The 26,594-nt window shown below is 54.3% G+C and overlaps 2 protein-coding genes and 1 long non-coding RNA gene across 5 annotated transcripts; 1 reads left to right on the plus strand and 2 right to left on the minus strand.

Annotated features, from left to right (window-relative positions):
- Positions 1 to 1,196: 1,196 nt before the first annotated feature.
- Positions 1,197 to 4,320, minus strand: CAMK2N1 (calcium/calmodulin dependent protein kinase II inhibitor 1). The gene is made up of 2 exons (XM_032863631.1): positions 4,027 to 4,320; positions 1,197 to 2,536 (listed from the first exon to the last, which is right to left on the minus strand). Exons 1-2 carry the CDS (start codon positions 4,190 to 4,192, stop codon positions 2,466 to 2,468), a joined length of 237 nt encoding a protein of 78 aa, XP_032719522.1. The 5' UTR covers positions 4,193 to 4,320; the 3' UTR covers positions 1,197 to 2,465.
- A 5,419-nt stretch (positions 4,321 to 9,739) lies between these two features.
- Positions 9,740 to 17,079, plus strand: LOC116871145. 2 transcript variants are annotated; one of them, XR_004383338.1, is made up of 3 exons: positions 9,740 to 9,758; positions 12,517 to 12,519; positions 16,938 to 17,079. It is a non-coding gene; the product is annotated as an uncharacterized LOC116871145 (long non-coding RNA). The 2 variants fall into 2 exon arrangements; XR_004383337.1 differs by lacking the exon at positions 12,517 to 12,519 and adding an exon at positions 14,850 to 14,852 and having other exon boundaries at positions 9,741 to 9,758.
- Positions 17,080 to 17,729: 650 nt separating this feature from the next.
- Positions 17,730 to 24,697, minus strand: MUL1 (mitochondrial E3 ubiquitin protein ligase 1). Of its 2 annotated transcripts, none has more exons than XM_032863629.1 (4): positions 24,506 to 24,697; positions 20,515 to 20,602; positions 20,024 to 20,144; positions 17,730 to 18,593 (listed from the first exon to the last, which is right to left on the minus strand). In XM_032863629.1, exons 1-4 carry the CDS (start codon positions 24,623 to 24,625, stop codon positions 17,864 to 17,866), a joined length of 1,059 nt encoding a protein of 352 aa, XP_032719520.1. In that variant the 5' UTR covers positions 24,626 to 24,697; the 3' UTR covers positions 17,730 to 17,863. The 2 variants fall into 2 exon arrangements, with proteins under 2 accessions (XP_032719520.1, XP_032719521.1); XM_032863630.1 differs by lacking the exon at positions 24,506 to 24,697 and adding an exon at positions 24,126 to 24,140.
- Between the last annotated feature and the right edge of the window lie 1,897 nt (positions 24,698 to 26,594).

Below are 26,594 nucleotides of genomic sequence, written 5' to 3' on the forward strand. Positions count from 1 at the left end.
TGGTCATCCTGCTGCCACCACCAGCTCTGACTTGCCCTCCATTCCCACTAATGGCTGATAGGATGTCCAGCCTCTCTGCTGGGCCCTCCTGAGGCTCAAGGCCTCCACTGCCTGGGAAGGGGGATGAGACATCACCCCCTCCCCCACAGGCCCTCTGGAGCCCCTCTTCCCTACCCCCACTGCCACCACCCTGGGGCCTGTCTTACCTGATGTCTGAGTCACAATCAGGCTCCTGTCACCGTGAGCTGTGTTGTGACTCCCTGGCTGACAGTTTTACAACAAACACATTAAAAACTCCCGGCACTGAGGCTCCTGGATACAGAACAGCACCCGAAAAAAAGAAAAAAAAAACTTTTCCAGGACTTTCTTCAGCCAAAAACCCTTTCCCAAACCCTCCCCCTACAGGGACCTGCTCCATCACCATTAACTGCCCCCAGAGCCCCATGAGGGACTGAGATTTTGTTTCTTAAGGACCTTCTTTGAGTGCTGATTGGGGGGGGGGGGGAGCCTGAGACCTACCAGGCTGTGTGGGCCCCAGAAGACGGGACCCATCCCTTACACAGTGACCTGTTAACTCTGCAAGGGCCTGTGAACTCCGAAAGCCCAAGGTGCAGGGAAAAGGGTGTCGCTGCTCCTCAGTCCTGCCTTTGAGGACAGATGGCCCCTGGTGAAGCATTCTATGGGCATAGAGTGGCCTATAATGGAGCGCCACAGCCTGCTGGGTGTGGTGTTAAACCTCCTACAACTCCAGAAGGCAGGAGCTGCCTGACCCCCAGCTCACAGATTTGGAAACTGAGGCTTCAAGTAGCAAGGCGACTTGCTCAAATCCATATAGGTGGGAGGCGAGGGAGCTGGGATTTTAATCCAAGTCCGCCAGCCTCTAAACACTACTCTTTTTAACAAGACTGCCTGCCTTCCAACACACGGGACCTTCATCAATCCGCACCCAAGGGGATGGCAGCAACTGAAGGGAAGCAGGGAGAGCCCTTTGCAAATCCAGATGGAATGAACTCTCCCTCGGGCGATGGCCCTGCCAGTCTACTAGTCTTTCCTGCCATCTGAGCCGAACCCCGCTCCACACCAGGGCCCTCCACACCCCCTTCCTGCCTCCCGGACCAAAGCTACCAGTCCCTCCTGGTCTGCAGCCAGCAGACAAAAGCAAGTCCCCAGAAACCAAAGCAGAGACCAGAGAGGAGTGAGACACAGGGACAGTTCTTTTATTTTAAGTTGGAGAAAGAGCCCCGTGTGCTGGTTACAGGTGCGACATCCAGAATATCGAATTAAGAAAAGAGGGAACAGGGAAGGGAAGAAACCTCTTGAGGTCCAAAGTTGCAAACAAAAAGTGGTAAAAGATTTCCTCACGCAAGAGGCGTTTTTTTTTTTTTTGTTGGTTTTTTTTTTTTGCAAATACCATGCAAAACAGGCAGCTGGTGTGCCTTAAGAGAACCCCTATAAATAACAGAAAAGACACTCCAAGCATTCCTTTACGTGGACTCAGAGCACAGGGAAAAAGAAAAGAAACCAAAATGCCTTTTGGCATTTCAAGATATTTGGCACTCTTGTGATTACATTTTTTTACAGCCCATTAAAGAGAATAAACTGACACAATATTAGAGAAAAAAAAACAGGCTGCTCACACAACAGACTGCAGGAAGAGGTTAGAAAGAGCTCAAGCATTTTTTTTTGTTTGTTTCGTTTTGTTTTTCTGGGTTTTTTTCCTGACATATAAAATGTGTCCATTTGCATTAACTTGGGCAAATAGCTTGCAGCAACAAAGAAACACAAGCTTTACAAGTCATTTTAAAATAAAACAAGGATTCTTCCTTTGTATCATTCCTTAGAAAAGTTCTCTTCTTGTTTTAAACACATTCCTGATAACTTCAAATGATGACCAAAATAAAACATAGTATCTATAGAGATCATCTGCTGATTTTTCATACATCCAAGGATAACAACATAAAAAAAAATAAAACCGGACAGCATTTCACATCCAAGTGCACAGAATCATTTTTGCAAGATTAAATAGTGTAAACATTGGAAACAGCCAAATCAGTGAAGAATGCCAACACCTCAAATCACCCGGTGTTGCCGCTTCATTATTTAAGTGGTTCAAAATCCAGATCTATCATTGCGCAATACTCACTGTATATAAAAGGAAATGGATATTAATTTTGACAAATAGCTGTACTGAGACTTCTTTTTTATTTCTTTATATGTGTGTATATAGTGATTTTTAAATTTTTAATTTTTTTTTTAATTTTTATTTTTGCTGAGGAGCCCAGAGCCTTCTCCTCCTCCTTCTCGCGCCTCGTCTGTCTCCCGGCCTGACACGAGATACAGGTTGTTGATTTCATCGTGGGTAGCAAGCTAGTCATGAATTTCAAAGTGCTTTCTCTTTTCATGCTTTTTGCCAATAACTGTTACCGCCGTTCTTACTCTCCCTTAACTCATTGTCTTTGGGGGAGTTAGACACCAGGAGGTGCCTTGTCTGTCATATTTTTCAGCACGTCATCAATCCTATCATCTTCAATAACAACTGCAAAAAAAGGGGGAGAAAAGGAGACGTGAGCGCGCCTGGGCCTCGCCGGGGGTCTCCGATGTCGCCAGCTACGTCCGGGGACTGGGAAATGCGGGAGGCCGAGGGAGGGGGGTTTCCTCGCGCGCCAACCTCCTCTGTCTCCGCCGGGGGACCCTGTGCTGCTTCCCTTTGAACCGCTCCCCCCGACCCCAGGGTGAGCCCGGGTTCGGGTCTGAGAAAAGCCGGCGGAAAGGGCGCAAATCCCGCAGGCCCGGCCGCAGCCGAGACGCGGACTGGCCGCGTCCTCACCGAACCGCACCTCTCCGGCGCATTTATAGAAAGAAGGCTCACCGGCAGAAGGCGGAGGGGAGGAGGTGCCAGGGTCCCCTCCCAGGGACCCTCGGGGATGCCCCGAGGGCGGCACGGGTGTCCAAGGCTCTGGGTACGGAGATGCGGGGAGCAAGGGGGCACGCTGGGGGCCGGGGGCTACCGCGCGCGGCGGGTCGCGGATCTGGCCTGGCCAGGGCTGGCGACCCCTCCTGCGCGCCCCCTCCGCTCCGCCCGCCGCGGCAGAGGTCAGAGCCTCCCGAGCTGCCGGCCTCCCGCCGGCCCCTCCGCCTCTCTCACCGCCTCTACCTAGCCAGCCTCGCCTTCCTCAGTCCCGCCAGCAGTCTCTCGGCGTGGCCGTCACCTGTCGAGGTCTTTGGGTCTCTCTCCGTCTGGGGTGTCGGTCTCCCTCATTGTTTCAGCTGCTTCTCTGTCCTTCTCCGACTGGCGTCCCCGGCTCGCTGTCTCCCGCTCTGGCTCCCTCTCCCGAGCTTTGTCTCGGCCTCTGCCCCTCTCGGTCTCCCGCGATCCACCACCCGCCTCCCCCACCAGCCCCCCATTTCTGCGTCTCAAAATCTCCGGGCAGCTATAGGTCCCCTCATTGTCCCCGCGCCTCTGGAGCTCCTCTCCGAGCCTCGCTGCGTCCCAGTCTCCCCCCGGCTTTTCCAGCTCCCGCGCCGAGCGCTCGGACTCCGCCACCCCCTCCCCCTGCTAAGTAACAATGAGAAGCCGTCCGCTCGAAAGCCCCTAGCCTTCCCCGCGGGAGTGGGGTTCCCCCCCAAGCAGTTCTCCACGCCGTCCCTGGGGGAGCCCTGGGACGCCCCCCCCCCCCGGGTTATAAAGCGAGTGCAGCTGCAACTACACTGCGCAAAAGGGGAGGGGGGCTTAGAAATCGAAAAGCAAACTTTGGCGCGGGTGGGGACCCGGGAATAACCTTCCAGCCCCTGCGGCAGCTCGAGGCCGCCACGCCCCCTGGGTGACCCCAGCGGGAATCAGGCTGAGGGGGAGGGGTTTCCGCGGCCAGCGGGCGCCCGACCCGCAGTGCGGGATCCCCCCAGTTCCGCGCGATGGGATTCCGTTCGGTCGGAACCGGCTCCCGGGTGCTGAAGAGTCCCCACAAACCTCGGCCAGGTCTCGGCGCCCGAGAAAAGGGGCGTCCGGGGAGGGGGCCGCGAACTCACCCCGCTTGCTCCGGCCGATCTGGCCCAGCTTGGGAGGCCGCTTGTTCTGCCCCGCGCCGAAGAAGTTGTTGGTGTCCTGCAGGCGGCAGGAGAAGATCTGGCCCACGTCGCCGCCGTCGCCGTAGGGGCTCAGCTTCTCGTCGCCGTAGGGCAGCACCTCCGACATGGTCGCGTCCGGGGGCTCCGCGGCGGCGCCTCCTCCGCCCGCGTCCCCGCCCGCGGCGGACAGGGTCAGCGGCGCTGGGGCCGGGGGCGGCCGGCCGGGGACCGCCCGCGGGCAGCTGCGGCGGTGGCGCCGGCAAGGGGCCGGGGGGCACCGCGGAGGCGAGAGCGCGCCGCACGCCCGAGCGACCCTGCGAGCGCCCGGCGCTGCGCTGCGCTACGCTCCGGCTCGGCGCGCGAGTGGCTGCTGCTCCGGCACCGGCGAGCAGGACTCACATCCTCGGCGCGCTCGGGCGCTGGGCGGGGGCCGGGCCGGGCGGGGCCGCGAGCCGGAGTTGGGGGGGCGGTGTCCCGGCGAGCCCGCGGGGCGCGGGGCCGAGGAGGGCGTACCCCGGGGAGCCCGGCGGGCCGGTCCTGCGGCGAGTGCGGGCGGCGGCCGCGCGGCTTCGGGGAGGCTGACTGGGGAGCGGCGAGCGGCCGGGCGCCGAGGGGCGGAGGGGGAGGGGAGCGAGGGAGGAGGGAGGGCACGGGGGTGGAGGGGAGAGGATGCCCGGAGGGAGGGAGGGGAGAGAGAAACCGGGAGGGAGACGGCGAGAAAAACAGAGGGGAAAGGGAGAGGGAGGCAGGGGAACCGGCAGGGAGAGACGGAGGGGAGGGAGAGAAGAAAGGGGAGGCAGCGACGGGTCCCGCTCGCCGCGGCCAAGGGCGGAGCGGAGAGGATCGGGGACTGGGCCGGCGGGGAGAGAAAGAGGGTCGGGGAGGGAAGGCGGAGAGTGGGAGCGCGCGGAGGAGGAGGCTGGGACGGAGAAGCCGGCCCGCGAGCGAGCTGCGAGCGAGAAATGCCGGCCGCTGCGCGGAGGCGAGGCGCGGGGAGGAGGGCGGGAGGAGGGCGGGGACGAGGGGACCCGGGGCCGCGGGGAGAGATCCCTGGAAGCCGCGCGACGTCACGGGGCCGCGCGGGCCGGCCCGGGCCGCGGCTCGCTTCCTGCCCCCGCCCCCGGCCCTCGCCGGCCAGCCCGCGCCCAGGGGCCCCCCGCGAGCCCCGCCCCGGCCCCGCGGCCTCCGGGCGCCGCCTCCCCCCGCTCCCCTCCCGCGGGGTGTTTACCCGGCCTCGAGCCGGTGAGCGCCGGACCTGCCGCCCGCTCAGCCTCCGGCAGGGCGCGGGGCGCGGGGCGGGGGTGGGGGTGGGGGGCCGCGGACCAAAGACCACAAGCCGGGAAGGACAGATGGACGCCGGTCTCCCCCGAGGCCGGACGCTAGCGCGAAAGGTCGGAGGGCGCGAGGGCGACCTGAGGACGCAGCCTCCCGCGCCCGCCTCAAACCAGGAAGCCCCCTCCCCCCACCACCCTGGCCCTCCCCCCTTCAAACGTCCGGTGCCCGGCCCCTTGGGCCTCACCCCTTTCCTCCCCCACGGCGATCGCCCTGGAAGGCCCTGCTCCCAAGCCGAGGCTCAGAACTCGGGCTCCCGCGGGGCCTCGGGGTGGAGGCATGGGGGGGGGGAGGGGGCAGCCCCGCCTCCCGGAGGAGAGGGGAGTGCCTCATTACGCGGGGCTCGCCCGGGATGCCCGGCTCTCGGCGTCCACCGCCTCCGCCTCCTCCTCTGGGGACGCCCCGGGCCTGCAGCCCTCTGCCCTGGGGGACCTCCCTGCCAGCAACAGCCTCGAGCCCTGGGGAGATACTGTGGCTTCTGTGGCGAGGAGCGGGCTCCCGGTCCCGGGAGGGAGACTGGGGCAGCCCCAGAGGCATAGGAGGCGCATCTGCCAAGCAGATGGTAACTCCGGGGGGGAAAGGGACGTGAGGAGGGCTCGTTATCCTCGCCCAGAGCCAACAGCTCTTCCCCTGGAGACCGCCTCCACTCGGCAGAGCCAGTGCCGAGAGGGGTAATCGTCCCCAGGTCGTGCCACCAGCGAAGGCAGAGCCAGGGAACACATCTAGGTCCCCCGGTGAGGTCTCAGCTGGCCCAACCGCTGCCCCAGCACCTGGCCCCACCCTTGGTGAAGGAGCACCCTTAGATTCACGCTCCCCTTCCTTCTGGAACTCCGCGTGGGGGCAGGTGGGAGGGAAAGGGGTGTGGTTTTTTGGGGACACCACATCTGGTAGAGGGGGCTACATGAGAGGAGCCAGACCAGCCCCCTCTCCCAACTGTGCAAAAGGGTCCCCTGCCCAGAAGCCAGGCACCCTGGGGAGAGCGGAGGAAGAGGGCTGAGAAACAGGAGACGGAGACAGTGGGATGCATGGGATGGGTGGGGAAGGGGAGTGGGGCCTGGGTTTGAATCCCTATCCTGTCATTGGCTAGTTGTGTGGCTTGGGACAAGTCACGTCCCCTCTCTGAACTTCCGTTATCTCAGCTGTAAAATGGGGCATTTGGCTGGCTAGCTGCCTGGATGCCTCACAGGGCTGTTAGCAGAACAAAATGAAATCAGGCTCCTGGTGCTTAATGAGTACTGAGAAAGAACACTAGTACTTCATTCATTCCCACTTCTGAGGTGTCATAGCTGAGAGGATCCCTAAGAGACGATGCAGCCCAACCTCATTGACAAGGGGGCAACTGAGATCCTGAGACAGAGGCTCAGGGGCCTGCCCCAAATCCCGCAGCGAGTCAGCTGGTCAATGCCCGTCTGCAGCTTCCCTTTGCTTCCCTCCACAAGCCGCCCCATTCATGAAGGCTCTGCAGAGTGTCTGCTTTGAGGTTAGCATCAGGCCAAATGCTGGAAGAGAAAACAAAAGCATAACCAGGAGGATGATCAAGTTACAACAAGAAGCTCTTACAAATGTATCCTGCTTTTCTGTTTTTCCCCCAATGCATTTCACATCCATGATTGACCTTGCTTCTCAAAATAAGTATCTTCCGAGGTAGAAAAAGGAGACCTCCCATCCCTGTCTAACGATATTCCCAGAAAGGGGATAAGTGACTTGCCAAGGTCACAGGCTAGTGATGGAGTCAGGAGAAGTCACTCTTGCCAGCTGTAGTTCCAGGTCCTTGTAGGGGACACTCCACGCAGGGCTGGGACCACCCTACTCATCCAGTTACCGCCTTCCTGCAGAGTTATGAAGCAGTTTACACAATGAGCATCCAGCACAGTCCCTGCTGTACAGAGGTGAGCACAGCAGCACAGGGAGGGCTGAGGAACCCCGCACACACAGCAAGTGAGAGTAAGAAGATAAGCCGGCTTTTAAACCCCATCTGTTTTTAGGTTTTCCTTGCCCTGTTCCAAATAAGGTTAAAGGTGGCTGCATTGCACCCTCCCAGCTCAGTACACACCCCCTTCCTGAAGCACACACACACACACACACACACACACCAGGCACTCAGCACTTTGACAGTTAGAAAAGCATTTCCATGACTGTTACACCCTCGGAGCCTTCCCTTAGCCTTTAGAAGCTGCAGGACTAGGACAGTCAGGCCCATTTTACAGATAAGGTACCTGAAGTTTGACTAGTGTCTTCACTGGTGTCTTCAAGTTTACATGACCGCTCTGCAAGAGCAAGTGTGAATCAGCGTGGCATTTGTCCATGCCTCTACGCCTCCCAGCTGTCTCAGTTACAAATGCCATACCCATCCTCCCTTCTGTCCAGCCTCCAGTGGGGCATCCCTTTATCCCCGGGCCACTAGACCTGGATGCAGACATAGCCTGGGGATTCCGGCGTTCTCCTCCAAAGCTGAGGGGCTGGCTCTGAGCCAGATGCCCAGGGCTGTGTTGAGGGTGCCAGGGCCAGATGGAGGAGTGGACCAAGCAAGACAGGAGAGGAAGCTGCCCTCCCTGCTACCCCTCAAGGAAGACTGGCAATACACGGTCTAGTGCAGTAGCCCAGCGGCGGGGGGTGGGGGGCAGCCTTCCCTGGGGGCACCACATTCAAATCCCTAACCTGGCATTTCCTAACTTCATGATTATTTCACCTCATGGTGCCCCAGTTTTCTCACCTGTCGAATGGGGCTAATAATTATTCCTATTTGGTCAGGAATAAATAATCATCCCTATTTGTTCGGGAAAGGAGCTCATACACTCATCATATGCCTGGTACACAGTAAGTCCTGGATGAACGTACTTCTCATCCTCAGCTATTGACTCTCTTTGTGGCCTTGAATAAGCTGGTGCTCTCCCCTAGGCCTCTGACTCTACATCACAAAATAGAAAACAAAGAAAATTGCATCTTTTTTTTAAACTGCAAAATCAGCCAGTTCTCCCAAATCTCAAGTAGACAAAACCTCCTTGAGGCAAAAGTGGGGGGCATCCCCTCAAATTTCATCTGAAATCTCCTTCAAGGGACCCTAGGACTCTTAGAATTGGGGGGCCACAGGACTGGACTACGTCCATGACCCCTGGGGCACCGACATTCCCGGGTTGAAGTAATAGATCTTGGCAGGTCCCTGCTGTGCACGGAGGCCTACACCAGTGTTTGGGGGGAATAAAGGGAAAGCCAGCCCCAGCAGCACCAGCACAAACCTGGCACACAGTGGTTCTCTTTCTTTCCTTCCCTTCTCTCCTATCCAGAAGGGAAAACCAGGGCACAAGTGACAGCAGCAGAGAGCGATGGCAGAACTCAGAGAAGAATGAGACCGTGGGGAAACTTAGCCTCAGGGATGCCGCCACAGAGGGGAGTGCAGGGAGTGTGGAGACTTGCCAGGACTGGCTCCGACCCTAGCCTTCCATCAGGATGCTGTGCGAGGTCAATGGCCAGCTGGTCACCTCCAGAGAGGCTAAGAGGCCTCCCAGCAGGGCATTGTCGCTCTGAGCCAAGTCTGGATGCCAACTCATGTCACCCCTACCCTTCTCAGCTCAGGGACTGGAACCTGGGTGCAGCCAGGCAGGGCCTCTGCCGCCCACCCCCCCACTCAGGCACATATGCCCGGGCACACGCCATGAGAGAGAGGCGTGTTAACACATGGACATGGCTTAGGCCTTGAATCAAAGAACAGAAAGAGAAGAATTCGTGCGTCTCTCACTCCTTCAGCAAACGTGTGTTGAGGACTTTGGTGGCAGCACCGTCCTTCCCCCAGGACAGCTCAAGGGCTCTTTGCTTCTTCCCTTCATCTGTCTAATCACCAAGCCCCTTTCTTCAGAAATCATCTCACAAGAAACCCCAGTAAATAAAATAATAGATAAAGGGCAAGCTTCTGGGGAGCTAGGGGTTCAAGACCCACCCTTTGGCTCCCCCAACCACCCCCCCCGAAGGGTCTCCAAAGAATGCCCAGAGCTCGAGACAGCTCCATGGGAAACCACCCAGAGTTCAGCTAGTCCAGCCTCCTCCCAGCATAGACGGGGAAACTGGGGCCCCGATGCCAGGCCTTGCTGGAAGGGAGGGCTCCCCTCCATTAGCGCTGTATCACTCAGCCCACCCGGAACTGCACGCGGGCGGGAGTTGCAGCACCCACCATTAGTCAGAAAAAAGGGCTTTTCTCAACAAGGACGTTTGTTGTGTTTCCGACAAAATAAATAAACGTATCGGAGAGTAATTTTTTTAATTTTTTAAATTTTTAAGTTTTTATTGTGACCACAGCCCACAAAGTAAGAGTCCCATAGGTTCTTCAGGAAAACCTAAAGAACAGTGGGTGGGGACAGCTGGGAGGGGTTTAGGAGCCAAATGTCACCGGAACATGAAAAGGGGATAACTGGTATTGTGTCCTGACTCTGCTCTCCCCCACCCTCCTCCTTCTGCATCCTCACATGTGGGGGGACGGGGGATCCTGGAACTCTAAGAGAGCAGCTCTGCCTACAACCCCCAAACCAGACCGAGCAGCTGGGGTGCTGGGGCTCTGTGTCACCCTGGGAAATGATAGCTCCTCTCGGGCTGGGAAAAAAGAGGGCAGCCGACAGGCCTGGCGCCATGGTGCTCTCTGGTATCCACACGACCCTAGGGGCAGACAGGGATGGGTACACCTTTAGGACACATGGGGAGGCTCAGGAGCCTGGGAACTGGGGTCTGACTCTGAAGCCGGGGCTCTGGATACTTTACCTACCCGTCTGCCTTCATCTGTCCAGAGCTCGCAAGAGGCCCAAAGTCTGCTGACGAAAGGATACCTGACCCCACCAGAGCAATGAGCTGAGCTAAAGGGGGCAAAGAAGAACTGACCCCAGCAAGTCAGAAAGGGTCACCACCACCTCCTGACCCCAAATTCCTACTGCCCAGTCACTACTAAGAGCTTACCCGGCCCCTGATCATGCTAACGGCTGTAGACCGTCTATGCTCACCATTACCTTGGGAGTGACTCTCATCTGTGTTAGACCATCTGTAAGGGTCTGCAGCCAGGAAAGTGGAGTGGCAAGCCCAGAGCTGCAACGGCCCAGGAGAGGCAGCGGGTCTGACGCAAGGCTGAGCTCCCAACTGTTGGGCGACACTGCCTCCCTGAGGACACCCGGGAGTCACCAAACCAGGGACAAGCCTCTTCCGGTCTCTGCACCTCGGCCTACCCACAGATACGGAGAGGCTCTAGCCTAGAGTCTAACCCTTGTAGGCCGAGAACTTGGAAATCTGATCAAAGAGGTGGGATTCTCTTTCCCAGAAGCAGAAAACTGTGTACCCAGTTCCCAGGGGATCTCTTAAAGTTAAAAGCCCCTTAAAGTTAAAGAACGCAGGACTAGATTCCACAAATGCCATTCCCCAACAGTTTCCTGCGACAACAGAAGAACCAAGACCCCAGGTCTCCCAGCACAGATCTGTCGACTGGACCTGCTGAAGAGCAAGTAAAAGAGAGTAAATCAGAAGACCCGTGCCTCACCCAGCTGCACCCCTTCCTAAACCCATTCCTAAAACCCTCCCTACACCACACGCATGGGCGTGGATGCCATTGCTTCCCTCTCTGAGCCAGAATTCCTCACAGCTCTGAAAGAGGGATAACTACATCAGCCTCAAAGGGAGATTGTATGGATCAGATGAGGTGCTGTGGGGTCACTTCAGGGGATAGTCCCATGCTGTGAATCCCACCACCTAAAGCCCTCCAGGGGTGGACAGAAGGGCCCTTGCTCCCTAGGAATGGAAATCCCGATGTAACAGGAAGGGGAGAAGAGTGAGAAGCAGCCACTGCATGGTCACAGAGCCCTCCGCATCCTACCCTGACTGAGCAGGGCACGGGGAAAGAGGAAGTTCCGTCTGCGAGGGCAGGTGCAGGCACAGGTGAGAAAGATGGGAGGGGAGAGAGCCACACAGAAGCAGAAGCAGACAGAAGCAGCCCCTAGCTCCCCAGAGAGAAGCAGAGAGCCTAAGAAAGCCTCAGGGAAGAGGGCAGATCCACACGCAGAGGAAGAAACTCTTACCCACATTGGAAGGTAAGAGGCAAACAGGGCAGATAAGAGGTAGGACTGCCAAGTAAAGTAGTTGACAAGAGGCAGCCCGATCAGGGGACAGAGGAGCTGGGCACTTGGATGAGGGGGCAAAAGGCAAAGGCAGGGCAGAAGAGACCGAGAGCAAGGACAGCAGGCCGGGCTAAGAGACACTTCTTTCTTTCTCCTGCCGAGAAAACACTTCTTGGGGGAGAATCAGAATCTATGCCATACAATTTTTTAAGCATCCTTTACCAGTGTGAAGTCATTTGGGTATTTTAAGAACATGTGATGCATTATGCATATCTCATTTTTGTTGAAAGAAATCATGGTTAGTATATTTAAAGATGTGAATGCCTGGAAAATTATCGGGGGAGAAATGGAGGATTTTTTTCCCCCAGAATTTTCTGGGCTTCTTCAAACTTTCACATCTCCACCCAGCTTCCTGGTGAGCTGGGCAGAGAAAGAAAGGAACCAGAGAGAAAAATCCCTGCTTCTCTCCTTTCCAGGCTGTGCCCCGCTAGACCTGGGATCAGCAGTTCGGGATCGGGATCGTTCCAGGCCTGTTTCTGCCCCTCAGGGGAGAGAAAATTTGCAGACCTTTGGAAGCACAGCCTAGGTGGTTCCTGAGGCCGCCATCCGGCCTCAACCGTGGGGGCACAGCGCCACCTGGAGGTCATGGCAGGGACTGCAACCGTAGGAGAGCTCCCATGCCGCGAGTCCTGCAGTGGGAAAGGGTAGGAAGAAATAAAGACTATGGACCAACTTATTTCAAGAGTCTATGAAGCTCCACCCTATGAAGAACCTTAAATACTAGGAAAGAATATGAGGAGCTGAGAGGCCTTCAGTTGGGGCAATTTGGACTTTAATATTAACACAACCTCATTTGTCCCTCCCTCCCCTCCCCCAGCCTGGAGAACATTCAGGTTGCAGATACAAGGTGCCGGGCACACTTGGTGCCTAATAAATGCTTGTCGAGTTCAGTTATGGCCCCCAGAGTCGTGGCTCAATCCCTGAGGGATCTGAATTTGAGGAACGTCGTGGAAGGGAATCGCTCTGGCAAGGACAGAGGGTAAAGGGCAAGACAGGAGGACCCCGGCCCAGGCCTGGTCAGTCCCTCTAACCAAGGCTGGGGTCACTGGCTCAGCCTCGTGCGGCCCGCTCTTGGGGAAGCAAAATGCCAGGTGCCTCGGCTGGCATCTGGAAAACAATAAGGCAGCTGCAGGGGAAGTGACTAATGAGCACCCCAGGGAGCAATTCAGGACATCATACATTGAAACTTATCTCATTCAAAATTGATAAGTTAACACTATCTAATTAGAAAATGTGCTGCTCTCCCCAGCTTGAGGGGAATGTGGTCCTGAAGCTATGGTAAGCAGCTAGCCTGAAGAGGGCCCAGCTCTCCCCTGTCAGACCTGCAACCCCAAAGAGGGCCCCCAAATTCTCCCTCATTGCTCCCCCACCCACTCTTAGACATACAAAATGGCAGAGCTGGTTGGAGGTTTGGAGGGCTTTGATCCAACTCGCTCAGTTTATAGACAGAGCTGCGGCCCAGAGAGGTCAGATCACTCCATTAAGATCACACAGCCCCAGAGCCAGGACCTGAGAGCAGGCCAGCCTTTTTGCTGCCAGTGCAGACTATTTGCCACCACACAATGACATCATTCCAACTTCCCTATGTGGAGTCCTCAACGCTCTGGTCAGCTCGCTGGACGTGATGTTCCTCTCGTACAGTTTATTGTCATTGGCCTAAAGCCCTAGAGAGGAGGTCCTTCCCTCGCTTCATACAACCAGGTCATGGCTCTCATCTCTGGTCCAGTTAACCGACTCCCACAGGCAGCCTTTCAGGACCGCTTACCGCGCGTCTAGTACACTTGCTACTCAACACACATTCCATGGACATTCACTGCTTAGGCCTGGAGTCAGACTGCATGGGCTTAAATCTTGACTGTCTTATGAGCTCGGCAAGATACCTGACATCTCTGGGCCTTGGTTTCCTTCTCTTTATTTATTTATTTTTTAAAGATTTTATCCATTTATTTGGGAGAGAGAAAGAGAGAACATGAGTGGGGCAGAGGCGGAGGGAGAGAAGGAGACTCCCTGCTAAACAGGGAGTCCACTGGGACTTGATCCCAGGACCTGGGGATCAGGACCTGATCTAAAGGCAGACACATGACCGACAGAGCACCCCCCCCCTCCATGGGGGACCCTGGTTCCTTCTCTTTAAAGGAAGACTAATACAAACACGTAACTCAGGATACGGATTAAATGACAGGGATCGTGGCGAGCACTCGGTGAGTTCCCAGCAAAGAATAAGCCCTGATGTTAGCTCTAACTAGTGTATATGGACGACCCGAGAGAAAATAAGATGCAGGTCCTTCCCAAGGTTAGGTGCAGGAATGAGAAGACTGTATTATGGAACCTCAGGGGAGAGGCCCTAACCCCGCAGAGGCATCTAGGAATGGAGGGGACACCACCTAAAGCTGAGTTTGAAAGGGGTAAGTAGATATGAGTGACGTGAAGGGCCAGGATGCCGCGGGCAGGACCTTGGCACTGCCTGTCTCAGGAGCCTCACTGACTGCATGGCCAGAGCCACACTCGTGGGACAGAGGGATGCGGAGAGGCGTGGACAGGTGGCCCGGGCTCTATTACGCAGGCCTTCAGATGCCAGGGAAGAGTCAGGGCCTGGGGCTGGTGATCACAAGGAGCCTGGGGAAGAGTTTCCAGCAGAGGATGGACACAGTCAGGTTGGTGTTTTCCTAGGTCATTCTAGGCTCTTTGGGGTCCGTCTTCTCTTCCTGGCTCCCCTTTTGTGACACGGAACTGCCCTTGGTTGGTTGATTTTGAAAGGGAATCTGCTCTAACCAGGTCAGTTTCAAAGGCCCATCCCAGCTCCTGTATTCTGTGAACCACAAAAATGCTCAACCTCTGAGGGTCATCACACCGTTCCCCTAAGGTTTACTGCCTTTCAAACAATGCTGGTGTATAGAGACAACTCGGAGCCCTTTGAGGGCAGAGACTGTCCTACTCATTTTGCATCTCCAGGCACAGATTGCTAAATATACTTTTAGCAAATGTTTGTTAGATGAATAACTGCCCATCAATGAGCTTGAACATGACGAGCACTTGCTCTGAGCATTCCAGAGGCCCTGTGGGATCATCAGCCTCAGACCCAAGGTCCAGTTGGGATTTTCGTGGCCTGGGACCGGGCTTGTAAAAGGTGCTAGACTGGCCAAGTTTGTCGTGTTGTTTGCTTTTTAAATGTTCCCCATATTGTTGCTTCTTTAATTTTCTATCATAATTCTGAATGAGTTAGGATTCCAAAGACCTGCCTTCTGGCTTCTGTTCCATCAGGATAAGGTGGGGAAGTGCAAAGCCTCTCCCTGTGATATGTAAAACCAGGGGGTGACTGGTGATTGTTGAGGTGCTGACTGGCCAGGAAAACGCTGAGTCTGCCACACTCAAGGGTCTGTTGGACAACTTCCCCTCCCCTCTCAGGCTTAAAGTAATGAAGACAAAATGTGGAGGCATTCCAGTCAGACCTTAGTAGCCTCAAGCATATCATATAACCTGCAAAATGGGGTGTCTCAGGGTAGGTCCCGTTCAGCCCTCCTGGAGATGAGGCTCCTTAGTGGAAGGTGGGAACTGCCACAGGGCCAGGAGGCTGGGAGACAGTGTCAGCCCCTCCTGGGCTAGGACTGAGCAGGGACCTCAAATGCAGAACCCGGGTACACGCGTGTCCATGTTTCCTGCCAGCTGTCACTTCCTAAGGCGGCGAGCGTGTGCCACGGCTCCGTGTCCCCAGCTGGGCTTGGAGGAACAGTCGAGGCAGATTTGGTCTGCCCAGATCCGGGTGGGGCTTGGGTAGAGCTGGTGGCCTTGCCTGCTCGATCACTCCAGCCCGGCTTACTCACGAAATCTGTGCTGAGAGCTGCACTCTGGATAGATCTCCACATACACCCGCCACAGGCGGTTCGTTCAACCTCTACTGAAAGCCAGACCCGGGTGCCTGGGTGGCTCAGGTCGTCATCTTCTCAGGGTCCTGGGATAGAGCCCTAAATCAGGTTCTGCGCTCAGTGGGAAGTCTGCTTGAAGATTTGCCCCCTCTGCTCACCCCCACCATTTACGCTCTCTCAGAGAAATAAAAATCTTTTAAAAAAATAAAAATAAATTGGGGCGTCTGGGTGGCTCAGTGGGTTATGCCTCTGCCTTCGGCTCAGGTCATGATCCCAGGGTCCTGGGATCGAGCCCCGCATCAGGCTCTCTGCTCAGCAGGGAGTCTGCTTCCCCCTCTCTCTCTGCCTGCCTCTCTGACCACTTGTGATCTCTCTGTCAAATAAATACAATCTTTAAAAATAAATAAATGAAATTTAAAAATAAAAAATAAAAGCTGGACCTTCTGAAAAAGTCAAGGCTGAAGGACAAGGAAAAAGGGGCAGGTACTTTCAGGGCACTGGGTCACCCCCCCACCCGCCCAGCCCCCAGGCTCTTCCCACATCCCCCGACAGGACTCAGTGCTGGCAAGCGGCTTCTCACCTCTGCCCATGCTCCACAGCCCGCCCCTCCCATGAATTCAGGAGCGAGTGTCCTGCGCAGCTCCCATGGACCCTGAGGAACTTAGCCACCACCAGCGAGCAGGAGGGTCAGCGGCTTGCAAACAGCTTGGAGTTCAAACTCGGACCCCCCACCTACTGGCGATGTGCCCCCAGCCCCACAAACTTCCCCTGGGGGCAATTTCCTCATCTGTGAGATGCAGATGCCATGAGAGCCTACAGGTTTCCTGAGGATTAGCTGACCTTGAAATGAAAGCTCAGAAGAGCGCACAGTATAAAATCTAAATGCTCATCCCCCCCCCCCTGCTGTCCCCCATCCCGGTGCCACTGTCTCCCTGACTCTCTGTTCAGGACTTCTCAGCGAGGCCAGGGATACCAACCAGCTGCTCTCCAGGACGCCCGCCCCCAGGCCTCTGCCTCACCAAGCCGCACACCCCCTATAGGAGCCCCAAAGCACCTCTCTGCCGAGGAAGAAGACACACACAGTGGCTATGAGGTCTCGAGATCATTCCACCGAGCAGGATTCAATCCCATCTTGGGCAAGCCTCACCCAAACCACCGAACTTTCGTCGACAAATCAACAGGCTAACACTCGGTTGTAACATGTTTATTTCGTGCCGTCCACACTGGATCCTGCATATAAGGGGTATCCGCCCCCAAGAGCACCCCACCTCCCCCAGAGGAGGATAGGGCATGAATATTCAAAGCCAGGGAAGGGAGAGGAGAGCTGTGCACAAGACCTCTGACTAGTCAGAGGTGGGGGGTTACCCTACTTCTTTCCACAAAAAAAAGGGAGGCAGGAGAGGGGCTGAACACCAACCCAGGAAGGGACAATGCGATTCTGCCACGGGACGTTCACTTCTTGATGTGAGGAGGCAGGACCCCAGAGAAGGCGCTTTGCTCGGGGTGCTGGCTGGCTCCTTTGCCTTGGGGACAGCTGGCAGAGCGAGGCTGGGGGAGCAGTGGCCCTACTGCTTCCTGCAGGAGGTGAGGCCTTCCAGGCTCATCTCAGGCAGGGAAAGCCAGAGCCAGCGTTCAGCCTCCTTGGGCCCCGGGAGCTCCCACTCAGGGCCGGCGGTGTGCGCAGCGCGCTCCGTGTGCTGGGACGGCCCTCCCTTTAGGTCACGGAGATGCCAGGAGGGCGGCTGCCAAGCTGCCATCTTCACCACTGGGGACGACGCGACGGTCCGACTGTCCCTTCAAGTGGCCGCTCTTCAGTGGGCTGATCAGAGCCCCATCTTTTAGGCAAGCAGCAGGCTTCACTCCCCTCTGTCCTGACACACACGTGCACGCATTTAAGAGGTAAGGAGGTGAGGGGAAAGGGACACGGGTGACACGTCCAGCCTGGCCTTTCTCCTGGGGTATAAGCGAAACAAAGAAAGACTTGACAGTCTCCTCAAAGGCGACTCTTCAGAGACAGCTCGGTGAGGCGTACACCAGACCCAGGGCCCGGCTTGCCGCCCTGCTGGCTGAGTCACTCAAGGTTCCAGACCACAGCAACTCCCCACAAAGGACCAGAAGAGCTAGAGATCGCGGCTTAGGCCCTTAGGCCACACACACACACACACACACTCTCCACAGGTGCCAGGAAGGAATGCAAGGCCACCACACCCACCCCCGCGGTGGGGGGGGTGGCGGCGTGAGGCTCAGCCGGCGGAGCAAAGGTCCCCTCTCACGGCGGCAGCAAGGCAGCATCCCAGTGTCAGAGGCATGGGACTAGGATGCCCCCGCCGCCCGAGTCCCCTCCCTCAGTCATAGCTGGGCTAACAGCGGCCCCCATCACTGCGCTCCTAAAGGCCTCACGACAAAAATTCCTGAGAAGGGGTGTCCCCCCTCACGTCTCCCCGTGGGGCCCTCGCACGGTTAGCTATTGTACAGGGGGATCACGCGGGCGATCTCCTGTCTGCAGATGGGGCACCGCTTGGGCTCCGGCAAGGCGCGGTAGCACTCGGCGCAGGAACACACGTGCCCGCACTCCAGAAACACACACGACTTGAAGCTGCTCAGACACACGACACAGGCGCTTTTCAGACTCTCCCTGTCCTCGGGCTTGGCACGGCTCAGCAGCTGCGCCTCATGCTCCTGGAACTCCTGCTCCAGCTGCCGGAGCCGCCGCCTCTCCTGGCGCTGCAGGTAGTGCTTGCGGAGGATGAAGAAGAGGGCGGCGCAGGTGGCGAAGCCGAAGACCAGCGTCAGGACCTTCCAGAGCCGGACGCGGGCCTCCTGGCCCTGCAGCAGGCTGTCGAAGTCCTGGCTGCTGAGGAAGTACGGCAGGCCCTGCTTGGGGGGCTGCAGGCGCACGGAGCTGCTGTCCAGCACCAGCTCACCCACCCCCGTGAGCGTGGCGCCCACCTTGAGCATCTCCTCGGTCTCCTGGATGCCCTTGGGCCGCTCGCCGCTGATGTAGTGGCCAATGACATCGGTGAAGGACTGGACGGAGGGGTGGAACTTCTCGTACACGGTCTCCAGGCCCAGATCCTGGGAGTCCAGCGGCTTCAGCACTCGCACGGCCATGGCCACGCCGTCCTCGTGGGGGACCAGGTCGAAGGGCACCGTGTTGGTCCTCTGGTGAATGATCTTGGAGTAGTCGTTCCTGAAACAACGAGAGAACCCCAGATAGAAGAGACGATGGTAAACGCCCCCTGCCCAGGCAGAGAGGGGATGGCCTAAATGCCAGGACAGGGTAATGTCCGCACTAACTGGAAGAATACGTACAAATCTCTGCTATCCTAGTGCCTTGGGACGGGGAAGCTCCGTTTTTGAGGTTCTCAGGCCGATCAGTGGGCACTAAGCACTGTCCTAGATCACCTCCTCCGTTTACCACTCCTTGCCACTTTCAAATAACTATCCAATTCCTTAGAAAATCAAAAACAGAACTACTGTATGATCTGGCAATCCCACTTCTCGGGGTATGCATCCCAGTGAAGTGAAATCAGGGTCTCAAAGAGGTATCTGCGCTCCAGTGTTCACTGCAACACTATTCACAAGAGCCAAGACGTGGAGACAACCTAGACGCCCACCAGCAGATGAGTGGAGTGAGAAATGGGATACACACACAGCGGGACATTATTCAGCCATAAGAAGGAGGGGAATTCTGCCATATGTGACAGTGACAACAGGGATGAGCCTAGGGGACATTATGCTAAGAGGAACTACACCACCACACAGAAAGTCAAATACTTGCATGAAGGACCTAAAATAGTCACACTCAGGGGCACCTGGGTGACTGAGTCGGTTAAGTGTCCGACTCTTTATTTTGGCTCAGGTCATGATCTCAGGGTCGTGAGATCGAGCCCCACGTCGTGCTCCATGCTGAGCGTGGACCCTGCTTAAGATTCTCTCTCCCTCCCCCTCTGCCCCTCCCCCATCTCGCGCGAACACGCACACATGCTCTTCCTCTCTCTCAAAAAAGTAAAAATAAAATAAAATAGTCATTCATGGAGACAGCAGAATGGTGGCTGCCAGGGGCTGGGAAAGAAGAAAATGGGAGCTGCTGTTCCGTGGGTATAAAGCATCAGTTATATAAGATAAATATATTCTAGAGATGTGCTGTACAACTTTGCATCTGTAGCTAATAGTACTGTATGCCCCAGTACTGTTAAAAGGATAAATCTTGGGGCGCTTGGGTCTCAGTCAGTTAAGCATCTGCCTTTGGCCCATGTCATAATCCTGGGGTCCTGGGATCGAGTCCAGCGTCAGGATCCCGTGCTCAGTGGGAAGTCTGCTTCTCCCTCTGCCCTTCTACACACCCGCATTCTCTCAAATAAATAAAATCTTTTTTTAAAAAGGTGGTGCGGGAGTTGGTATCATGTTAAGCATTCTTACCACAATAAAAAATACAAAACAAAAACCCAGTAGGATTGGCTGGAAAAACCGTTCTCCCGCAAGAATACCGTCAGCATGAAGGAACTGGTCTAGGCCTTGTCTCAGGGGAACTGGAAGGCATGGAAACAGTACCCAGGACACCCGCGTTCGAGCCGGCCAACTGGGAGGCCTGGCCAGAGGAGAAAGGCTACTATGTACCAAAGGTGGGTCGTCCGGTTCCACACCATCTTGTGTTCCTGCAGCGTCAGCCGCTGAATCACGCCCTTGCAATTTTCCACGAACTGGCTGTTGAGCGTTTCTTTAACAGATCGAACAGCCCCTAAACAGAAACAGATTATTTTACTTCTGAAGAACTGTTCTGCCCTTTCCTTTCAAGGTGATTTAAATATTATTTTTAGTTGGAGTTCCATTGATCAAAATGAGGAAAATGACATCACTCTAAGTTCTGTCCCACAGGCACTTTACGAGGACCCATCATTTCAGCTCTCCAACCCCCCTGAGAGATTGTTCAGATGGCGTAAGGGAGGTTCAGAAAGGCTGGGTAATTGCACCGGGATCACACAGCTCTTCCTGACCCCAAGGTCCAGGTCTGGACCACTGCCCCAAACAAAAGGACCTTAATATCAGCCAAGAAGATTTTTTATCAAACTTGGATTAGAGGAAATTTTTAATTTTGCCAATAAACGTACCTTCAATAACAGCGTAAGGAACACATTTTCCTGGAGCTTCCGAGAGAATGTTCTTTAAGTCTTCACCCAAGTGGATTCTCTTAGCTCCCTAAATGGAAACAACACATTCAACCAGCTGCTGAAAACTCCATGTTCTACCACACTGACAGGCCCAACACGAAAAAAGCCTATTTACTTTTTTCACGTAATGAAAAGAGAACAAGGAAATCAGGCAGGAAGGAAAGGATGGAGAGTCACATTCCCAAGCTGTGTCCCAGAAGTTTCTCCACATAACCAGCATCTGCCGCCCTCCAAACGGGGGTGCCGGTGACATTCTCTCCCCAGTTAACGGAAACACACCCTCCTCTTCATTTTAACTTTTTTTTAGTGAAATTATGAAAGGGACTTATTGGTTTCCATGCCACAGACAGAACAAAATTTCATCTCTTCTTGACGATGACACAGAGCCACGTGTCTAGAGGGCTGCTGCGGAAAGCAGCCGCGCCAGTGCCTCGGACACAGCAGGGGCTCAGGCAATGGTGGGCCACTCGCTCTGATTCACTTTCCAACCTGCTGTGCACGGGGACCAAGCCAGCCTGGCACTGCTGTACCAAAAATAAAGAGATTAATAAAACCAATGACCGGCTCCTGAGCATCCATGTGGGCTGGGCACGGGGGATTCAGGGATGAATCAAGGACACTTCCTGCTTGCAGGGACCAGCCATCGACAAATTGGAAGGATGGAAAAAAAAAATCTGAAGGTTGCCAGCTAAGTAAGCCCTTAAGGCGTGAAGAGAGATGGGTACTCTAAGGTCACTGAGGTCACTCGAAGTTGAAGCTAGAGCTGCACAGTGCATGACAGGAGCCGGGTCAAACCAAACTTATGAACCACCTGCAGTGTGAACATAGTACAATAACCACCCAGCAACTAACACTTACAGTCTACGGACTCCTTTGTTCTGTGTCCCTCCCCTGGACTATTACACTGGAGGACAGCTGGGACCTCACTTGCCTTGTTCACTGCTGTTGCCCTAGGGCCAAGAACAGTGCCTGACCCACAGCAGGCACTCAGTATGTAGTTGATGAATAAGTTAGTGAATGAATCATCACTTAGACTACAACTGGCTCTTGGACAACGCAGGGTGAGGGGCACTAACCCGCCATGCTGTCGAAAAGCTGCATTCTGCATGTAAATCCGGCTCCCAAACTTCACTGCTCAGAGCTTACTGTTGACCAGAAGCCTTACTGATAACCTAAGCAGTCAATCAACACACATTCTGTAGGTTATATAGGCTGTGTTCCTACAATAAAGCAAGCTAGAGAAAAGACTTTTTAAACATCACGAGGGGCGCCTGGGTGGCTCAGTCAGTTAAGGATCTGCCTTTGGCTCAGATCAGGATCCCAGGGTCATAGGATCGAGCCCCACCTAGGGCTCCCTGCTCTGCAGGAAGCCTGCTTCTCCGGCTCCCATGCCCCCTCTCCTTGTGTTCCCTCTCTCGCTGTGTCACTCTCCCTCAAAAAAATAAATAAAATCCTTTTAAAAAAAAATCATGAGAGAAAATCCATTCACAGTACTGTATTTACTGAAAAAAAATCTGCATGTAAATGGACCTGCACATTTCAAACCCATTTTGTTCAAAGGTCAAGTGTATATAGCAGGCACTATGCTAAACACTTTAAAAGCATAAATGCATGTAATGCTCCTACCGTCCCTATAAAGAAGACATTATCCCCAAATACAGATCAGGAACCAGAGGCTCAGAGAGGTGAAGTGCTTTGCTCCAAGTCATACAGCGGGTAGAGTATCCACCACAGGAGAGCTAGTTAGAATTTTTTTAAAGGGAAGAGGGAATACTATCACAAAGACTTGGGGTTGAATCAAGTTTCAGTGCATCTACCATGATTGAACAACCTGAACCTGTTTACAAAGCTGTAGAAAACGGAGAGGAAACTGTCACAGATTTTTACGTGTATTAAATGATGGGAGGGCACCCAAGTGGTTCAGTCAGTGAAGCGTCTGCCTTCGGGTCATGATCTCAGGGTCCTGGGATGGCGCCCCACGTGCTCCCTCCTCAGCGGGGAGTCTGCTTCTTCCTCTCCCCACTGCTCATGCTCTCTTTCACGCTCTCTAATAAATAAAATCCTAGAAGAGTTAATAAAAAATAAATGATGCACAAGGTGTGAAGGAATCTAGCCCAGGGGCTGGCACGTGTAGGCAAGCCATAAAGAGGCATTCCCATCACTATGAGAGCTACACAAGGATAAGACTCGAACCTACTTTGGAGGTTTTGTAATCCGATCAAGAAAATAGAATCTAAAATTTTAGGAATTCCAACTCTTTCCAAGAAGGGGCTATTTCATCCTCATTTGGAAACTGACTGGCAAAACTTTTAAGGTCACCCAAAATTGGATCCTAGAGAGTTCACTGCTTCAAAGGTCCCACATTCGGCCAGCCCGATTTCAAACTTCTAGGGTCAGAAAGTGAAGTACTGGTTATACCTCTAGCCAATGACTTCAGCAGCAACTTGCTTATTTACAATTAGACAAACAACTGGGCAGCCGGAATTCACTAGGAGGCCACTTGCACCGCAAATCCAACTGTCTGGTAACTTGCTTCATTTCAGATGGATTACCAAACTCCCTTCCCTGGCAGGGATTTCACACACTGGTTTCTAAGCCCTTCCTGAAAACAGTATGATGATAATGAACTAAGGTTTAGGAATCCTTCCTCAAATAAATGTCAAGTGAAGAAGCCCTAACTGTGATACTGTGACATTGTGGTATTTCAGCCAAAAGGAATCCACAAACATTTACTAAGCATCTACCACTGAGTGAGAACCTAGAAGGGAGGTGGGGGGCGGGGAGGATAAATAAGACGGTCTCTGACCTAAAGAGGTCCACCTCTCAGGGGCCAGTCAGACATTCACAATAAAGCAATGTGATCAATGAGGAGAAAAAAAAAAAAAAAAAAAAGCCTACACTTGGAATCAAAAAACCTAAGCTCAAGTCCCAACCAGAGGAGCTGTGAGACTTTTGCTCTGCGTCTCCATTTCCTGATTTGCAATCCGGACATGACTATCGTTTTCCCTACCCCCCCAAAATTATTGTAGGGGTGCCTGGGTGGCTCAGTGGGGTCAGGCCTCTGCCTTCGGCTCAGGTATGATCTCAGGGTCCTGGGATCATGCCCCACATCGGGCTCTCTGCTCAGCGGGGAGCCTGCTTCCTCCTCTCTCTCTCTCTGCCTAGTTGTGATCTCCGTCTGTCAAATAAATAAAAGCTTTTAAAATAATTATTGTGAAGAAAAAAATAACAAGATGAGAATGTGCTAAGCTGTCGAGGGCAGCCTAAGAAAGCAAGCGTGATTTTTAAAATAACTAAAATATTAAAAAGGAAGGGTCTGTAGAAGCAAGGAAGTGCGTGGTTACGTGAATGGGCAAAGTCTAGGGTTCCTGCACTGGCTGCCCCTCCGCGGGAACTGCTCTTCCCCTAGACACCTGCCGGGTCTCCCACACTTCCTCCTGGGCTCTGTTAAACGTCACCTTATTTGAAATAGCAAACCTCCCTTTCTCCAGCGCCGCATTTCCCCTCTTCCCCGCCTGAGCCTGTAGTATTTTCCTCCCCGTCTGTCATACCATCTGAGCTACTCTCTGTCTCGCTGTTAGGGGAATGGAATCTCCATGAGGGCAGGGACTTTTGTCTCTTCTACCCATGCCAGAGCCCCAGTGCCTGGAGCCGCGCAGGCCGCCCCTCAGTATCTGTCGAATAAAGTAATGAAGTCGAGATTCTGAGGAACGGGGGCGGCTGAGGAGAAGAGGGGCAGGGCCGCGGTTATCACGAGACCGGAATTCTGATCCTAGCTCCTCCCGTGCCTGGCGGGGCGACATCTCTCAAGGGCGGACTTCCTCTTTAGGGCCGTTTCGGACGCTGGAGCGGCGCGAGGCGAACGGCGGGCTCACACCACTCCCGGGGGCAGGGGTGAGCCGGGTGAGGCCAGGCTGGCTCCAGCACTGACCTTGAGCTCTTGGGCGACCTGGGCCTTCTGCCGGTACACGGAGTACAGGACGGCGGTGACGACAGAGCTGGTGCCCAAGAGGAGGAACTGGCCCAGCGAGGGCCGCCCTCCGCTCTCCATGGCTGCGCGGAATCCCGCGTGCCGCCGGCGACGCCGAAGTCAGGCCGCGCGCCCCCCGCGCTCCGCCGCCCTCCGCCCTTCCGGAAACCCGCTCCGGGTCGCGCCGAGCCGGAAGTGGGCGGGGCCGAGTCGACCGGAAGACGGCGTAGCCGAGGTGATCGCCGGACGGCCGACTCTCTCTCCCCGCGGGGGCACGGTCTCCTTCGCCGAGGGGCGGGGCGAGGTGTTTGTGCCGGGGTAGTTGGGGATCGCTAGTCGCTCGTGACCTTTTGCTAGACGCGCGGTGTACTGGTGGCGAGGGCCGTGCCCGTGTCGCCCTGGTCTCGATCCCTCTGGTTTTCTGGGTTATCGGGTTGTTGGATGGGTTCTTGATGGCCCCAGTCAATAGACTGAGAGGAAAGAAGAGAAGTAGTGTGTAGCAAGCCCTTGGGAGTACTGCACATGTAAGCTCAGGGCAAACCTCGAGCCTTGGATTTTATTCTTCCACTTTCCAGATGCGAAAACTGAGACGGGGGAGGTTAGGGGATGTGCTCAAAGTCACACTGCCAGAGAGAAATTGATCCGGCTCCAGAGCCCTTACTGCCAAGAGGGCAGATTTTTACCACCTCAGTAGCCCCTTAATCTGTAATCGCAGCATGTAACAACCTATTGTTTGTTAGCTAATAACTAGAGCTACTTTACTGAGTGACTATTATATGCCGAGTATGTGACAAAAGTTTTGCAGACATCCTATTTAATCCTCACAACACGACTATGGGACAGATTTCAGACTTTCTGACCTCTTTAGTAATTTCCTTACTAAAATAATCAGAAGATACCCGAAATCGAAATCAATGCATGTAAAATGCATCTAAAATCTGGAAATTGCTCCACAAGAGTAAGATCTCTTTATTAAAGAAACGGTTTCTCTGTGACATTTTTCTACCACATTCCTTAATTACCCTTGGAGTCAAACAAGAATTACTTTTCTGTGAATATGGGTTTAGAATCTCCAGATTGTTAACTCCCCCAGATAATTTTGATGATTTTCAACCCAAGAAGTGATCATGAATTTGTTACACACACACACACACACACACTTAAAATTAAATCTGGGGACACATGGGTGGCTCAGTCCTTAAGCATCTGCCTTCATTCAGCTCAGATCATGATCCCAGGGTCCTGGGAGCGAGCCCTGCATCATGGGGGCTCCCTGCTCAGTGAGAAGCCTGCTTCTCCCTCTCCCACTCCCCCTGCTTGTGTTCTCTCTCCCTGTCTGTCTCTGTCAAACAGACGACAAACCAAATAAATAGCTTGTCCAAAGTTAATAACACATCATGTTGGCAACAGTGAAGGAACAGAGATTCCCATATATCACTTATGGGTGTGAAACTGGATGTTCTTTGTAAAGAACAATTAGGCAGTGATGATCAAGATTAAAAGTGCCCATACTTATTGGCCTAGCAATTCCACCTCCAGAAATTCTTCCTCCATAAATAGTTACACATCTGAACAAGGCAAATATACAAGATTATTCATTGCAGCATTGTTTTTAATAACAAAAGAATGAAAACAACTAACACATTATCAATAGTTAATTGGTTAAGTAAGTTTTAAATGTATGTGTATGTGGGCATCGTAAAGTGAAAAAGCAAAATGCAAAACTATTTAAATATGATCCCATTTATTTTAAAGAGGAGGAAGAGGGGCGCCTGGGTGACTCAGTGGGTTAAAGCTTCTGCCTTCGGTTCAGGTCATGGTCTCAGGGTCCTGGGATGGAGCCCCACATCAGGCTCTCTGCTCAGCAGGGAGCCTGCTTCTCTTCCTCTCTCTCTGCCTGCCTCTCTGCCTACTTGTGATCTCTGTCTGTCAAATAAATAAAATAAAATCTTAAAAAAAAATAAAGAGGAGGAAGAAAAATATATACGTTTATATATGTCTAGAAGGATTCATAAAAAGCTGATAACATTGGTTATTCACATAGAAAGGA

Source organism: Lontra canadensis, unplaced genomic scaffold, assembly GCF_010015895.1.
Source record: "Lontra canadensis isolate GAN:19392208 unplaced genomic scaffold, GSC_riverotter_1.0 scaffold25, whole genome shotgun sequence".
Classification (NCBI taxonomy): Eukaryota; Metazoa; Chordata; class Mammalia; order Carnivora; family Mustelidae; genus Lontra; species Lontra canadensis.